Source organism: Anguilla anguilla, chromosome 12 (assembly GCF_013347855.1).
Source record: "Anguilla anguilla isolate fAngAng1 chromosome 12, fAngAng1.pri, whole genome shotgun sequence".
In the NCBI taxonomy this organism is placed as follows: Eukaryota; Metazoa; Chordata; class Actinopteri; order Anguilliformes; family Anguillidae; genus Anguilla; species Anguilla anguilla.
The window spans coordinates 3,667,986-3,685,163 of record NC_049212.1 but is presented as its reverse complement, the minus strand read 5'-3'; the positions used below and the strand labels follow the sequence as shown (position 1 = coordinate 3,685,163).

Sequence of the window (17,178 nt, the reverse complement as noted above, 5' to 3'; positions counted from 1 at the left end):
ACATTGCATATGTTACTGCGTAATCTGACTAAATCCCTCACTGTGTTTCATTAATGTGCCTTTCTGGTCAATTAAACGGATTATGTGATATGACTGAACCAGAATGATCATTTTTTTTCATTTTTATCTACAATTCCAAGTTCTTTATCATAACTATATTAGTGGCGCACCTCATATATCCTAAATCACCGATATGGCATTCAGACGGGTGGGTGTTGAATCTTCTCAGATTGCTCAGATTTGAGAACGTGGCCTTATGTCACGAAGGGGTGGTATGATAACCCTGGTCAGGGACACAGTGGAAGGTTGAAGAGGGCCAGTTCGTGCTTTCGAGAAGCGGGCTTATCTTGTCTTGTTTGCAGGGAGGACAGCTGTGCTAACAGCACGTGACGACTCCTGAAGACGCTGACGCCCGCGCCCACGCTGAGGCCGTCCTGCGCCCGAGGGCCTACCGCACGGCGTCCGCGAAGCGCGACGACAAAACATTTGTGCTGAACATTTCGGCTCTTAACATCATGCAGAACGTGACCTAACACTTAGGGGGTCCCAAGCAGGTTCTGGCTGACATGTTGCTCAGATAAAAAGGCATGCGGAGGACATGCAGGCTGTAACAGAGAGAAGGCATGCGGAGGACATGCAGGCTGTAACAGAGAGAAGGCATGCGGAGGACATGCAGGCTGTAACAGAGAGAAGGCATGCGGAGGACATGCAGGCTGTAACAGAGAGAAGGCATGCGGAGGACATGCAGGCTGTAACAGAGAGAAGGCATGCGGAGGACATGCAGGCTGTAACAGAGAGAAGGCATGCGGAGGACATGCAGGCTGTAACAGAGAGAAGGCATGCGGAGGACATGCAGGCTGTAACAGAGAGAAGGCATGCGGAGGACATGCAGGCTGTAATAGAGAGAAGGCATGTGGAGGACATGCAGGCTGTAACAGAGAGCTGGCGTCTCCTTAAAGCCTAAGTTTAAGTCCCTTGTGTATTGCACCTAAATTAGCCGCAGAGTCCATCTGACTGCCCTGACTCACATAAGCTTTAGCATCAATATGCAGACATATTGAGCCACCAAGGCCTGATCCTGGACCTGCTGGACTTTTCATGTTCTATAAGTTGGGGCGTAAGGGTCAGGATTGGCTTACCTGATCTTGGATCAGCATCGTGTGCTTTGGGTACTGCTCTTGCAGCATTGCCCCGCTTGCTCCTCCCAGCTGTACACCCCCAGCCGCCACGCCCCCCCCCCCCCCCCCCCCCGCCCTTTGCCACCGGCAGAGCAGATGAAATGAACGCGTATCACTGGGGATTCTCTTGGCAGGATGACTGCATTCTCTCACCAGCAGGCCCCATGTCATCTTATCTCCAGAGACCCGCTGCCTAACTGCTGCAGTTTACCCCCTTTACAGACGATGTCAGTGGTGGAGATTGGTAGGGAAAACCCTTATTGTGGTTTACAGTAACAACAACAGAAACCCCCACGCTCACTGTGAGGCCCAGCGGACAAAGGGTTGGAAATGGCTTAGCACTCTTATGCAACTGAATGTCGGAAAGAAAAGAAAAGACAGAAGAGTGCCCACTCCTCCATCACCTTTACCCACACAAAAAAACATTGGTGCATGCATGCATATGCACAAACACATGCACACACACGTACCCGAATGCATACATGCATTCACACATACGCATGCACAAGCACACAGATGCATGCACACAAACACACACATGCACACACAAGCATTAAACCTCATAAATTCATACACACATAAATGCATGCAATGCGTACACACACACAAATGCACACACAATCATACAAATGTATGCTGCACATACACACACAAGTGCACAGATGTATGCACACATGCACACACACACACAAGCACATACAGTACAAGCATGTAAAAGCACACACACACACACACACACACACACACACACAGAACCTTAGCTTAGCAAGTAAAAGGTTCCAGATTGTATCAAAATATTATTTAGTGGTGTTTGAAATATAATGGCTTTGATGGGAGAATGTTCACATGCTACAGGCTCATCAGGATTTATATGATATAATTTTTTTTAAGATATCAATTCCATTGAGAGGAATAAAATATGAACAATCAGAAAGTCAAGCTTAGGGAAACGGAACGGTGCGCATGTGTTAGATTCAGTGAATTAACATTTTTATTTATTATTTATTCATTAGTGGTAATGTGTACATTTCTCAGTTTGTGTGCACAGATCATGCTTTGCTCTCCAGGGATGTGTGTGTCTTCCCTGCCTTATCCTAGAAACAATGTTTTCCAAAATTGTTTGCTTTGGGTTTTGCATAATAAAATACCACTAGCTAAATGCCACTAGCATCAATTTACAATTGTCAACTTTGTTCCGAACAAAATTGTATAATTCTGTGTAAGTCGGTCTGGATAACAGTTTCTGCTGTAATGTAACATAATGTCATTTTACAATTGAATTACAAAAATGGACATTTTATCTCTTATCTTTCCTTAAGAAAAGTATAAAACTGTAGTGAATGGGGAATTATGTATGCCATTCATGTCCATATGACCTCATAATGGGTCAGACAAACAGAAACAGAATTATTTTGGGAGAAGGCACCTGCTCCCAACTCTTCCCAGAACAGGGTGAGTAAAGCTCACTTAAAATGCATCTTCCTGTGGATGGAATTTGCTGTGCTGGGACTTTTTTGGTGGAAACTCAAAAATAATATAACAACCCCCCCCCGCCTCCCCCCCCGCACACCTCCACAAAAAAGGCCTTGTGAGGTTATTTATTACTCTTGAAGTCACTTTTGCTTCAACCAAAGAGTTCAGCAGTTAAGTATTAATTATGCAACACTGGGATTCATCCAGGCACTGCAATTAATGAAAATAACGTTTAAATTGTAAAAAAGTACTGTGGTTATATTTGATAGTCAACTTAGTGGCAAACTGTCGAGCCTGAGGACTGAGCAGGACCATTAGTGTCTTTTCTTCCCATTATCTCTGGGTGACTGGACAAAGGGCAGCTCACTCATTTCAAGGGTATTGTGTTCCACGGTTCACACACCAATACACATTTTCCACGGTTGAGCTGGACACAAGCTAACTCACCCAATTCAGATTTTGTGAAGCTTTTTTTATTGGCTGTTTTTGTCACTCTGAGCTTGCTAATGCTAATTACACTTAGCCTGCAAACAGGCCAGTGGTGGGAAGAATGGTAACACCAAATCTACGTCTAGCAGCTAGTCTTGCCCACAGTAACTTACAAAGCATACTTTCAAACTTTAAGGACCTTGCTGAAGAGTGAGATAATGATACTCAGCTCAGTAATCGCAAATGGCCTGGTAGACTAAGGAAGACCTCTACAGTTGATGACCAAAGAATTCTCACCATAATGAGGAAAAACCTCCAGACACCTGTTCGAGAGATCAGAAACACTCTTCAGGAGGCAGGTATGGATGTGTCAGTGACTACAATCTGCAGAAGACTTCACAAACAGAACTACAGAGGCTAACCTGGAAGATAAAAGGCACTAGTTAGCTGCAAAAACAGGATGGCCAGGTTTGAGTACAAGCAGAAGTACCTAAAGAGCCTAAAGAGCAGGGTTCTGGAAGAGCTCTTGAGAACAGATGAGCCCAAGATTCACTTCAATCAGAGTGATGGCAAGAGAAAACTCTGGAGGCCGAAAGGAACTGCCCAAGATCCAAAGCACCCCACCCATCCACTCCCCCTCATCTATGAAACATAGTGGTGGGGTATTATGGTTTGGGACTCACTTGTCTTCATTGATGATGTAACTGCTGCTAGTAGCAACAGAATTAATTTTAATGTTTCCAGAAGCATCTTATCTGCTCATGTTCAATCAACTGCTTCCAAACTCAGGGGACGATGCTTTATCCAACAGCAAGACAATGATCCCAAACACACTGCTAAAGCAACAGAGGAGGTTTTCAAAGACAAAAACTTGAAAATTCTTGACTGGCCAAGTCACCCGATGTGAATCTGACTGAATATGCGTTTCACAAGCTGAAGAGAAAACTTCTTCAAGCAACTGACCACCGAAACAAGCAGAAGCTAAAGAGGTCTGAAGTACCAGCCTGAAGTCAAGAAAAATGTATGTACCGTATATATATATATGCATTTAGGCATGTACACATGATCAAGACGATCTGCTGAAGTTGAAACCAAGCATCAGAATGGGGAAGAAAGTTGATTTAAGTGACTTTGAACGTGGCATGGTTGTTGGTGCCAGGCAGGCTGGTTTGAGTATTTCAGAAACTGCTGATCTACTGGGATTTTCACGCACAACCATCTCTAGGGTTTACAGAGAATGGTCCGAAAAAGAGAAAATATCCAATGAGTGGCAGTTCTCTGGGTGAAAATGCCTTGTTGATGGCAGAGGTCAGAGGAGAATGCTCAGACTGGTTTGAGCTGATAGAAAGGCACCAGTAACTGAAATAACCACTCATTACAACCAAGGTATGCAGAAGAGCATCTCAGAACGCACATCATGTCAAACCTTGAAGCAGATGGGCTACAGCAGCAGAAGACCACACCGGGTGCCACTCCTGTCACGTAATGAAGTGGCCGGTGAATGTGTATATATATATATATATATATATATATATATATATGTGTGTGTGTGTGTGTGTGTGTGTGTGTGTGTGTGGTGAAAAAAGAATAATTCCTCCTGCAGATTAAAAAAAATATTTTTTTTAACATGTGTTTTTTAGCATCTTAGATGTATACTGCAGCTGGTGGTGATATTCAGGCATTTTGATATGTTGGGTGTGATGATGTGCTATAGCTCAGTTGAAAAACAGTAGTGTTGTCATGGCAATTTCAGCTGCTATTTGCCTAGTTCCTGTCCTGCAGTGGAAATGATTCTGTTCAAATTCAGTATGTGTCCTTCTAAGAGCACTCCACTTTGAAACAAAAAAGCAGACTTACTACTAAGGTGCCTTTGCATGCTAAACAGGACATAGTGTGCAAAAACATCAGAGCTAAACAAAAATGACAGCAACTACCATCGAGGCAATTTACAAACTGTAGCGTAAAGCCACTCGAGGCTAGTCAAAGTTTACAAAAGGTGTCATAAGATGTCTGTTCACTGTGTTGCTTGGTGCCAGATTGGCAGCTTAAGAGAAGTGGATTCTAATGACATTCACTCATTGTTTTGTTGGGGCACAAAGCATTATGCAGATGAGCAAACTACTGTTCCTGGGCAACCAGGAGGCAGGCAAAGGAGATCTTAGGCACATGACTTTTTGCAACTGTAGATGAGCCTTTACTGGGTCTAAAACCAGTAAAATAACATTATTATTATTATTATTATTATTATAATAAACGACAACAGTTTGGATGTTTGCCATCTGTCTACTGATGTTAAATCTAAAACTTTATCCAGTTAAAATGGGCTTTGCTTGACAATGGAGTGGAGAAGACAGGCTGAGAAACAAAAATATTCAAAATCAAACAAGAATAAAACTTTGAAGAAAAAGGACTTTATATAAACAATAAGAAAGAACCCTCCCTGGAATTCTTCGGTCAAGTAATTGCTTGTAAAATGTACACGTGGTATGATATTCATGCAGTGTATTGTACTTTGTTAAATGGATTGGAAATTAAGTTAATTTAAAGAAACTAATCAAATTCCAGCTGCTCATTCATTTATGTACTTTCCTATCAATTTGTCTGGGCAGAGCAGAAAACGTTTTTAAAAATTTGTAAGCACGAGGCTTAGTTTTCTATCTTTCTCTGCTTCAGTTTACTCTTAACATCCCTCCGTCTTTTCAGGATGAGGACTCGTGAACGGCGAGGCCGGAATTTCCGAAACAAGAACAGAAGTTCTGACACTGAAACTGAGAAGGGCGTCAACTTCACTGAGGACCCGCCTGTGTCGCACTGGTGTGGGTGGAGTCCGCAACGCTAAGTCTATTTATTGAGACTCCAGCATCTGGATTCTAAACTTTGAAAGTGGTCGGTTGGGGTGGTCAGGCAATCACATTTCCACACATACTGTTGGGATAATTTACTGAACTATCGGCACAATGCCATCCGACTTCCTAACACCCTTCCTGGAGCTGGATGACGAATTTTGCAAGGTGAGAACTTTCGAATTCGCAAATTTGCCGTTAAAGATTTCATGCGATTAAAGTTCATTGCAGGAGTTTAACTAATCACTAATTTGGAAAGTTACAGTTTGAGCTAATACGGTGCTTATAGTCGACTTGTCTATTGCAAGGAGGCATTTTCTGGGCATTTGTTGAGTAGATTTTTACGCGAAGTCAACGTTTTACTCTTTTTAATGTTGGAGAAAACATGTATAATTGTTCAGCTGTCTTGATGCGCTCTCATTCTTCAGAACGTCTGTAAAATGATTTTACGGCAAGTCACACCACTGCACGCAAGATTTGCCTAAACAGTGTTTTCAAAAAGTGTTCAATAATGAGGTTCAGTAATGAGCGTACAGTAATTAGACTCGCATTTGTCTCCTCGATAATGTATGGGTATTTTCTGGGATTATGGAACTGCTTGGTTTCTGGTTGCCAATTACAGTTTAAGTGTCTTACGTTGGAATGTGCTTTTATCCCATTCTTGTGTAACAGAATTTTCGAGGCCTGGACATGACAGCTGGCGCAGGACCCGCCACCCCGAAACAACGCGCTGTGGGATTTCAGCGCCGACACTCCATGTGCCCAGTCACCCTCCCCAACTCCAAGTTCAACAGCTGCGGCAGCACCGACCCCGCCAGTGAGCTGGTCTGCTGGCCTATACAGCAGGGAAACCAAAACTGGACCCGCGGACAGCAACAATTGCCCAGGTCGTCTATCAACCAGATACCATTTCGAGTGGATCGTTCGGTCAGCATGATTGAGAGTCATGTGAGCAGCTTCGGAACCGGCGAGCAGGTGCTGCCTACGCCGCCACTTATGCCGCCGCCCGGGTTGAGTATCAGCACGAGCTCTCTGTCGTCTCCAAAGTCTCCAGCCTCCACTCCTCCTATCTCTACGCGCTACAAGACTGAGTTATGTCGCACTTATGAGGAGAGCGGTACATGTAAATACGGAGCAAAGTGTCAGTTCGCTCATGGCATGGAGGAGCTTCGAGGTCTTAGTAGACACCCCAAGTACAAAACCGAGCCCTGTCGCACGTTCCACACCATCGGTTTTTGTCCCTATGGCGCGCGCTGTCACTTCATCCACAACGCAGACGAGCAGCATGGTCCGGCTGGCGACTTGCCATCGCAACGTCAACAGATGCGAGAACGCCCCCAGTTGTTGCGTCAGAGCATTAGCTTCGCTGGTTTCTCGTCTCAAGTGCACACCGGGTTCCAGGCGGTCCCGGAGACCCTGACCTTTTCCAGGGCGTCTTCGGTATCCCCTCCTCCTTCCACCGGCAGCCCAGACCTCCTTTCCCCAATATTCCCAGAGCCAGGCGCTCTGAAGCACAACTATCCGTTCTCCACCGACCTCGGCAATGACCAGCCACCAAACCCGCGCTTTTACGCGATCAATGACTCCAAAAGCTACAGCGGCTGTGCGCATAAGAGCGCAGCCCCGAATCGCCACCGCAACGCGTTCACCTTCACCGGGCTGACAGTGCTGCAAAGAAGTGCGTCCGCGGACTCTCTCTCCGACCAAGAAGGCTACACCAGCTCCAGTAGCCTCAGTGGTTGCGATTCTCCGAGTTTCGAAGGCAGACGACTTCCCATTTTCAGCCGCCTGTCTGTCTCAGACGACTAAATCTATGTGCATATTGCATTTTCCTCGAAGCAGTTCGGGCGGTGCTTTGTTTAGTGAATAACTAGCTAAACTTTGAAATCTGACAATGTATACTGTTGTATACCCCTTTTAGCTATTCATGGGTACTTGGCGTAGCTTTATACTATATTATTGTTTCCTGGAAAAAATGAGAGTTCTGTTCAAGAATTTTCTGTACCCATTTTATAGGTTTGAAAAAAGTGTTAATAATAAAAGAGGACGTGTATTGGGGCTAACCACGAAAGTCGAAGTGTAACATTGCCGGCATTTACAGTGGTATTGCTCGTGACATAAAATAAACATCATCGAAAAGGAATAGGCTTACAGTGGTTTACTCCAAGGCACATGTCTTCTTACTTTTGTATTTTTTTATTTCATTTTTTACCAAAGCTGAGAAGAAAGTATGTGAAGTCTCGTAGGCAGAGTTCATATTAATCTTATGTTTATTCCAAAATGTACTGTAAGTAAATCGTAGCCTTTAGTGAAGGCGTCTAATGGACAGTATTATCAAATAGTCTAACCATAGGGCTTTTGTGGTTTATTTATATTTTTATGTCCCACGGAAAGAGTTTCTTTTTCAAGACTGTGTAATTTCTCTAATATGCTGAAAAAATGCTTTACCCAGTTAATTTTAAAGTGCTTTGTCTGAGCTATTTTGTAGCTTTAAGAAGAAGTAAAATAGACTTTCTTGAATGTAGAATGTCATCTCAGGATTTTAACTAGTATGATCCTTTTAGCAAATGGGTGGTTGTGTTTATGTTCTACCTTGTTAAATGAAACGACACACCCATTGCTCTCAGTCTCCATTTACCAATCTAACATTACCCATGATAGGTTGTCCATTTGTAATAACGCTTGTAGTCATAATGCAATGTTTGTCCTGAAACCAACAGTGTAAAAGTTTCTGATGTGATCTTAAATTTAATACATTATCTGGCAGTTATTGCCATCCAGATCTAATGAACATGGGTCTTAGAAATTGTGGTCTATGCTAACTTGACAAAGGGACAGTTATGTCAACATATGAGTATCAGTGTTCCTGAGATTTAAAAGTCTCTAGTCTTTTTTTTAAATGTCCAGAGGAAATGACTGAGGTGACGTGTGGCGAATAACTTCTTTAAATTTCCAGAATGGTTGTTTTTAAAAAAATATAAAATGAATACTTAAGCATCTGAACTGTTGGGGGATGTAGTGTTTGGTTTGGGGGGAGGGGGTCATAAATCATTGTTTTCCATGTACATAGTTTTATTTTTAAGTTGTTTTGACTAGTGAGCCTAGAGCTTATTTTGTAGTGCAACTGTGATCATTTACTTTTGCCTTAACTGTGTGACTGAAAAGACAAGCTTTTGCATTTGTTAACTTAAAATCTATTTATTTCATGTTCTTGTTATTAAAGCAAAACTATATTTTGTGTTGGTTTATATTATTTGTTTTTTTTATATATAATTTAAGTGTATTGTTTACATTCCGCAGGAGGGACATCCCTCTTTTTATCTTAATATATTTTTTACACCTTTGTTTTGAAATAAACCTGTCATTCAAAAAACAAGCCAGTGTCTCAGTCTGGTTTATATGAAACTTTTCAGATAAACACAATGGCGAGTTGTCTGTCATTCACTAAACTGAAGGATACTCCACGTGTTTGTAAATGGCATCAAACTATGAAACTAAAAAATCTGAATATTACTTGCATAAAATGTAAAGACCTGGAACAAACTACAGCGCACACACACACACACAAATGGCTTCAGAAGGGAACAGAAGTGTTTTTTTTGTGCTGTGCCTTTCTTCAGCGATTCTGGGAAGGCCAGACCAAGAGCCCATTGAAGAGCCATCCATCAGACAAAGACAGTAGCCATTCTGTTGAAAGAAAGGGAAACGGTGACAAACACAAAAAGGGGGGTGGGGGGGGGGGCCTCGCAGGGCGGCCTTTGTGGGCCAGCTCTCCCTTTCTTGGAAACATCTGTATGCTAATGCGCTCTATGCTAATGCAGTAGGGCTTCAGAGAAGGGTCATTTGCAAGTCCATTCAGGGGGTAGAGGCCTTGAAAGTAGATTTATTGGAGGGCTAGGGAGAGAGTTTTCTGCTTTCAATTGAATGTCCAACTGTTTGCAGGGGGGTGGGTGTGAGGGAGCTGGGAGCCGGGGGGGGGGGGGGGGGGATTATATGGTTCTTTTCAAATGACATCTAACTTGGCCCCCATCATGTCCACACTGAGGCCTTGGAGGTTAAATATTCATCCTCTGTCTCATCTAGGATTTTCTAATCCGAGCTGGATTTGCTAATATTACCTCTAAATCTCATTTTTAGGTTTGATAAAAAGGTGGAACTAATTTTCAGCAAAACTAAAAGTTTAAAGAGGAACTGTGATGTGATCAACTTTTTCCAGTAGAAATCTCTGCATATCAAGGCTTGGGGATATAAGAATTTGTTTACCAAATGATAAATGTTAAATATTGCTTTTCTCAGCAACACATTCTTACCCAGAGTTCTATAGCCTGGCAGACCTGACAGTTCTAGGGGACATTTCTGAGTGTTCTGTCACTCATGATGGCTCACAGGATTCACCACCAACTCTGATGGAATGAGAAGACTGCTTTTGCTCTCTTTAGGAAAGACTGACATCTACAGGTTCAAAAAGGATAATGCATTATAGCAGTTTTACGGTAGCATTTTCCCTTACTGATACACAGTTAGACCTCTGTACAATTTTCCTCTCTTCCTCACTCCATGAAACCACGATATCCTCTTTTACCCCGAACACCAATCACACCCCAGAAGAAAAAGGCATTCATAAACGCTACCACGACCAGTAAGTAACTAAGTAAACGCCAGGCAATAATTCCACAGTGATTTCCTAGACTTTACACTGCCCTGCAATTGTGGTAACTGATTCAGATGCAGACCTAATTTTACTTAGTGTTACAATAAATAATTTTAAATCGTCCCGCTGAGATAAAGTCATTTGGAAATTTAGTTAAAGGTTGTGGAGAAGTCATGGAAAAGTCATTGAAAATCATTGGTGAAAAAGTGTATGAACCCTGTACTGAGCAAAATGCTGAAATGAGCTCCTCTGGAAATGCATGTGGTTGTATAAATGGCATAGCCATCAAAAAAAAAAAAAAAAGAAAACCAGAAAAAAGATCTTTGTGTTGAAATAGATTTTAAATAGATCTTATTAAATATCTTAAATACAGACATATTCATCAAAGTAATATTCAGCACTGTACTAGTAAAATCATTGGGATGGTTCTTTAAAGGAGAAAGCTTTTATTTTCTTTTTTGTGGTGGGGGAATGGTAGGGGATGAAGGGGTCATCACTGTTAAAACAGCCAGTGTGGGCATCACAAAAAAACAAACAAAAGAAAACCAGAAAAAATATCATTGTTTTGCAATAGATTTTGATTAGATTATATAAGATATCTTAAATACACACACATTCATCAGAGTAATATTCAACACTGTACTTATAAAATATATTTTTTGTGTTTTGTCATGCGGTGGGGGTATGGTAGGGGGAGGAGGGGGGTCAGTGCTGTTAAACAGCCAGTGCGGGCTCAGAACTTAAAGTTTGCTTCGGCCATGTCGATAGCCCAGGCAAACTTCTCTCTGGCTTTTGTTGTAGATTTTGTCCATGGGCACATTCATGTTCATGCACCTGGAGAGATAGAGAGAGAGAGAAAGAGAGAGTAAAAGATTAAACAGCCAGGCATTAATTCACCAGACACAGTCCACACACATTCACCCCTCTGCACTGTACAATTTAGATAGTTCAGAGAAAAAGGTGATGACTTCTGATTTTTATTCAAAATGTTTCCAGCATGGTGTGTGTGTGGCGTGTGTGAGTGAGTGTGCGTGTGTGTGTGCGCTCATCAGGTGAGGGTAATGCGGGGGTCCAGGTAGTTGAGTTTGGAGGTTCCTAGGGCGATCTGTTTGCCCTCCTCTCTGTCTGTGGCCTGAATGTTCAAATTCAGTAACTGGTCCTCAAGGCGACGAGTGGCTTTCCGCTTTTTCTCAACGTCACTGAAACACACACACACAGTAAATTACACACACACACACACACACAAATGCACGCACGCACACACGCACGTACACACACACACACACACACACACACACACACACACTTGTGAGGGAATAATGCACACGTGGGACACTCACACATGCAACTTGTTGCCAGGGCAGCCCTTGGCCTTCCATTTGGCCAGTTTCAGCTCAGTCTTGGCCTGGGCCAGCTCCTGCGTCTTACTGTTAATCTGCAGGAGCAGGAAAGAGAACATGGGAGCAAGAACAAGATGCCTTCTTCATTCCTCCTCCCTCTATCTGTGCTCTACATGTCTTCTTCCTCCCCTAATCATTTCCCCAGTGCTTATGGCTCCGCCCCCTTGTGTACCTTGGCCTGCAGGCTGGCCATGGACTGCTCAAAGCTCTTTGGCTCCGCCCGCTGGTGGTTACAGAGAACTGGAACTGCACAGTTCGCCCTGTTGTAGGCGAGCACCTTCTCAGCTTGGCCATCTGATTCTATCATGAGAGAGAGAGAGAGGGGGGGGCGGGGTTTGACTGTGGTTAGGAGTGACTTTGTTAGATGCACAGGTATATGTAATTGGATGTCGGTATGATTATATAACTCATATATGGTGCATAAGACTGTAGGGGTGGGACAGGTAACAGGTAAGTGTACAGGTGTGTCAGACGGAGCAGAGGTGTAGATACTCACTGCAGGACAGTTCTGCCAGTCTTTTCTGCAGGGTTATGGAGGCGTTGTAGGTGCGAAACACTTTGGCGGTCAGACCGGGCATCAGAGAGCTGAGATATGTATTCAGAGTGGACGTCTGCGCAGATAGTGAGAGAGTGGGAGTATTATAGACACACACACACACACACACACACACACAAAGATATTCTCGATTCAGCTATACATTTTCAGTCAGAAAAGAGAAGCAATCGGGTTCAAGACTCACGGTCAGTCGGTCGAACAGATCGTATCCAGGCTGCTTGTTCTCCATGAATACCTTGAGGTTTTATAGACCTGGAGCACAGAACAACAGGACAGTGCATCGGAACCATTCCAGATAAACATAAACAAGAAACATAAACGCAGCGCTGAGGAAACGTTGAGGAAGAGTTCGGGCCGATGTCTAAACTCTTGACGACGGGCACTCGGCTGCAGTAGCGGATGGAGTCTTTTCCCGGGAAGTCAAACTCCACCACGTACTCGTCCTCGCCCAGGTGCCTGTGCAGAGTGAGGTGCTCCACACGGAGGGAGCAGCAGCCCACCGTGTCCGCTGTCTCCCCGCCACCTTCTCGTTCCCCGCCCTCAGGGCCAGCTGCGGCAGCAAATCGAATCTCCGTTCGTTTCGTGATTCGGTCGTAACGATAACGCAGTGGACCTTAGCATCTCAAACTGAAGGGTGGCAGTCGTTTCCACGTCACACCTTCAGGCCATGTGCTCAGCCAATGACAGCACAGACCCGTCGCAGACAGGAAGTCCCGCCCTCCACTCACCTTATCTATGAAGTAGAGAGCGACGGCTCTCTGCCATATCAGCATCTCTTTGGAATCCATGTCCTGGTAGTACTGGGACCGGATCTGGTCCACGTAGGAGCTCAGTCTCCGGGCCACCTCGTACTTCTCCCAGTCCTTCTCACCCCGGGCGGACAGTGCAAAAGGTTTACTTTGCCTGCTGTTGCATCACTTACTGGTCTATAATGGGGTCTGCATATCTAGTGTGGTTTCTTTAGCAAACTGTTACTGCCTTGTGTGGGTTGGGTCCAACGTGTACCTTAAGCTTGGAGCTGGCATGAAGCGTGATGTATTTGCAGGAGCTCTGAATGTTCTCTCTCCAGCTGGCCAGCCATGTAACGGTGTTGTCATGGCGAACTTCCTTCCACCTGTGACCAGCAGGGGGCTCTGGGATTATGGATTATCTGTGGGGGGGGTGAGGGTGGTGTTTTCCTTGTTCCACCAACATGCCCTCACTCCAGGCATGCATCACACATACCAACATACCCTCACTCCCAGAATGCATCACATTTAGGAACATGCCCTCACTACCAGCATGCATCACACGTACCAACATGCTCTCACTCCCAGAATGTATCACACGTACCAACATGCCCTCACTTCCAGAATGCATCACATTTAGGAACATGCACTCACTCCCAGCAAGCTTCACACTTAGCAACATGCCTCTAACTCCCAGCAGGCTTTACTCCCACCATGCCTCTAGCTCCCAGCATGCCTCTTACTTGCTGCAGTTGATGATGACATCCTCAGGCTGAATCCTCCTCTTCAGCATGCCGTTTGGGGTGGTCCCCTCGGCCACGGAACAGGCCTGGGGGCTCAATCCGGAGGTTTCCAATGCGCTCACGGTGCTGGTCCAGAGTGCAGTAGCCATACTCTTCAGTAAGCCTCTCATTGGCCGCTTTGATGGCCTGAAAACACACAAGTAGTAACAAGTGAACACTAATGAGACTGGGAGCGGGTCCATCACCCCCCCCCCCCTCCCCCCAACCCCCTTCTCCCCCCGTTTCTCACCTTTCTCCAGTCTGTAAGAAAGTTGTTACGGAACACCTCTTTGGCAGTGTACTCATGGTCCAGCATCTGAGCGTAGAAGAAGGCCACTTCCTCTGCATGGGGATTCAGTTTCACTGCTCACCCTGAGGCCAGAGAACACACACACACACACACACATACACACACACACACACACACACACACATACACACACACACACACACATACACACACACACACACACACACACACACACACACTCACCAGAAACTGTAGAAACAGTAGAAACTGACACCATCGGGAAGGGGCTGGCATTCTGCGATGAACACAGCGGTCCCCTGTGTTCAAGCAACTTCCTCTGTACCATCTCCATTGCTGGTTTCCTTCTTCTTCCTTCATAATCTTAATGGGTCTCATGGGTTTACTGTCCTGTCCGGGCTTCTTTTTCAAAGACAGCAGGCAGCCTGGTGTCTTCCTTCTGCTTCTGCTATGGTAAGAGCAAGGGTAAGCTGTTACATAGAGTTTCCCCCATTCTTGAATTCATCTTTCTGAGCTACGTGTGTGTGTGTGTGTGTACAGTGTGTGTGTGTGTGTGTGTATACACACCTTCATGTCATCAGCAAACTTGTTGCCCTCTTCCATGAGTCTCCATTTCTCCTTCAGATCTCCTTCTCCGGGCGGAGTCATCCTTTTCTCCTCCTTAAGCGCCTCTTGCAGGACCTCGCTCGTTCTTCTCTTCTTTGTTTTTGTCCCTTTTGGCTTCATATTCATAATCTCATTCTGAAGCTCAGCCTCTTTTTTTCTCCTGAATAATCTTGAAAAGCCTCTCCTCTTTTTTCTTCTTCATCTTATTCAGCCTCACCTCTTTTTGTGCTTTCTTAATCACTTCCTCCGGAAGCCCCGCCTCTTTTTGTGCTTTCTTAATCACTTCCTCCGGAAGCCCCGCCTCTTTTTGTGCTTTCTTAATCACTTCTTCCTGAAGCCCCGCCTCTTTTTGTGCTTTCTTAATCACCTCCTCCTGAAACCCCGCCTCTTTTTCTCCTTAATAACCTCCTTCTGAAGGCCCGCCTCTTTTCTCTCCTTAATCATTGTCTGCAGAATGTCCAACTCATTTTTCTTCAGAAGCTTTAGCTCTTTTCTTCAGAAGCTTTAGCTCTTTTTGCTCATTCTGAGTAATCTCCTCCTGAAGCTCCGCCTCTTTCTGTGCTGCATTAATCATCTCAGTCTGTATGCCCACCTCTTTCTTCTGCTGAATGACTTCCTTCAGAAGCTCCACCTGTTTTGGCTCTTTATTAGCGATCTCCTTCTGAAGGTCCGCCTCTTTTGGCTCTTTTCGTTTTGCTTCTTTTTGCTTCTTAATTTTCACCAAATTCTTTTTTAAACCTGGGTCTTTCTCCTCTTCAGTGTCCTTTGTTTTCTTCTCAAGCAGGTCCTCATCCTCATTGCTTTTTCTCTTCTTAGTTTTTGATGAGGCCTTAGCGATCTTGCTCTGCAGCTCTGCCTCTTTGGGCCCTTTCTTAGCAATCTTCTGAAGCTCCGCCTCTTTTAGCTCTTTTTGCTTTGCTTCTTTTTGGTTCTTAATTTTCATCAAATGCTTCTTTAGACCCGGGTCTTTCCCCTCTGCAGTATTCTTTGTTTTCTTCCTGAGCTCCTCCTCATCCTCATTGCTTTTTCTCTTCTCATTTGTTGGCCCGGCCTCTTCCTCGCTCTGCTTTTTCAAAGCCATCCTCCTCTTCATCTCTATCTTCCAGATTTTCCTGAGCCGCTTTCTCTCTTCTTCCTTATTCCCCCTCTTCACCTTCCCTGGCCCCGCCTGTCACTCTCCCTGCATCCTCCTTTTTTATCCTCCATCTCAATCTCCTCTTTTTTTGGGTCAGCCTCACCCTCCACCTTTTCCCTCTCCCTTTTTATATCACCCTTCTCCTCCACTCTCTTCTTTTCCATGTCCCCCTTCTTTCTCCCCCCTTCCACCTCTCCATTCTCACCCTTGCCTTTCTTTTTCGGGCTGAGGGGTGAGATTAGCTGTTGGCTTCATACCAGCTAACAGTGTCTAAACATATTGTTGAAGAGCAGCCCTAAGTGGAGACTAAATTAGGCTACTGCTGATTGACCAGAAGAAGGACTGTTCACGTTTTAATTAATTTGACTGAACTGAATTTTATTTCAAATCACTTATTTGCACTTAACCTGCTATATTGCTTATCTATGCAATAGCCTCAAATAGGACAGAAGGATTGCAGGAGCAGCCAGGCTATCTGATTACCGCGTACACGTCATATAAGGCGAAAGACTTTCCATTGCTTCGACTTGGGAAGTGTTTATCAACCGTTGTACATTCAATTGTGAAACTCAAAATGGCGTGTATAAAATTAAAATACAGGGGGAAAAAATAATACGGTTTTGTTAACTTGAACGGTTGGCAAGTTCCTAGCCGTCGAAGCCATTTTTCTTACTGCATTCACACATTTTCGTATTTTACTGCCAGTTCTGAGATATCCCAATACAAGTTTGTATTCCTAATACCCGGAAATAAGTTTGCGTTTTTGAGCCGTCGAGATTCCAATGCTTTCTCCCCATAGGGATTTCGTTTTCTGCTGAAAATAAGGTATGTGGTTAACGTAAACCGTAAGAGTTTCAGGATTTGTATCTCCATTAATATCTCAACAGTGGGTTTCGAAGCTGTAATGTGCTTTTTTTACAACAACGGTCGCTTTCTGGCAGCTGTCTAAAAAACGAAATCCTTATGGGGGAAAAGCATTGGAAATCTGCCGAGGGAACCCATGGCGAAAGAAACGTCCCGGTTTGGCCTACAAAAAGACGTAATCACTGTAACATTATATCCATGTTCCCGTTATCCCGGTGAAGTGATGGAACAGGCATTCCTTATTTGGGTGTATAATTACGTCACG

At 44.3% G+C, this 17,178-nt stretch overlaps 2 protein-coding genes and 1 pseudogene across 2 annotated transcripts; 1 reads left to right on the top strand and 2 right to left on the bottom strand.

The window, feature by feature from the left end:
* The first annotated feature begins 5,938 nt into the window (after nt 1-5,938).
* LOC118210175 (mRNA decay activator protein ZFP36L1) lies at nt 5,939-9,299 on the top strand. Its single transcript, XM_035386127.1, has 2 exons — nt 5,939-6,091; nt 6,596-9,299. Exons 1-2 carry the CDS (start codon nt 6,038-6,040, stop codon nt 7,730-7,732), a joined length of 1,191 nt encoding a protein of 396 aa, XP_035242018.1. The 5' UTR covers nt 5,939-6,037; the 3' UTR covers nt 7,733-9,299.
* A 2,170-nt stretch (nt 9,300-11,469) lies between these two features.
* On the bottom strand, nt 11,470-14,636 carry LOC118209911 (annotated as a pseudogene).
* Nucleotides 14,637-15,377: 741 nt separating this feature from the next.
* On the bottom strand, nt 15,378-16,163 carry LOC118209910 (golgin subfamily A member 6-like protein 7). Its single transcript, XM_035385635.1, has one exon. It carries the CDS (start codon nt 16,005-16,007, stop codon nt 15,378-15,380), a length of 630 nt encoding a protein of 209 aa, XP_035241526.1. The 5' UTR covers nt 16,008-16,163.
* Nucleotides 16,164-17,178: the final 1,015 nt, after the last annotated feature.

Coding starts and splice junctions, on each gene's coding strand:
- LOC118210175 (XM_035386127.1), top strand. CDS start 6,038: ATGCCATCCGACTTCCTAACACCCTTCCTGGAGCTGGATGACGAATTT. Junction 6,092..6,595: donor TGGATGACGAATTTTGCAAG/GTGAGAACTTTC, acceptor CTTGTGTAACAG/AATTTTCGAGGCCTGGACAT.
- LOC118209910 (XM_035385635.1), bottom strand. CDS start 16,007: ATGAAGAGGAGGATGGCTTTGAAAAAGCAGAGCGAGGAAGAGGCCGGG.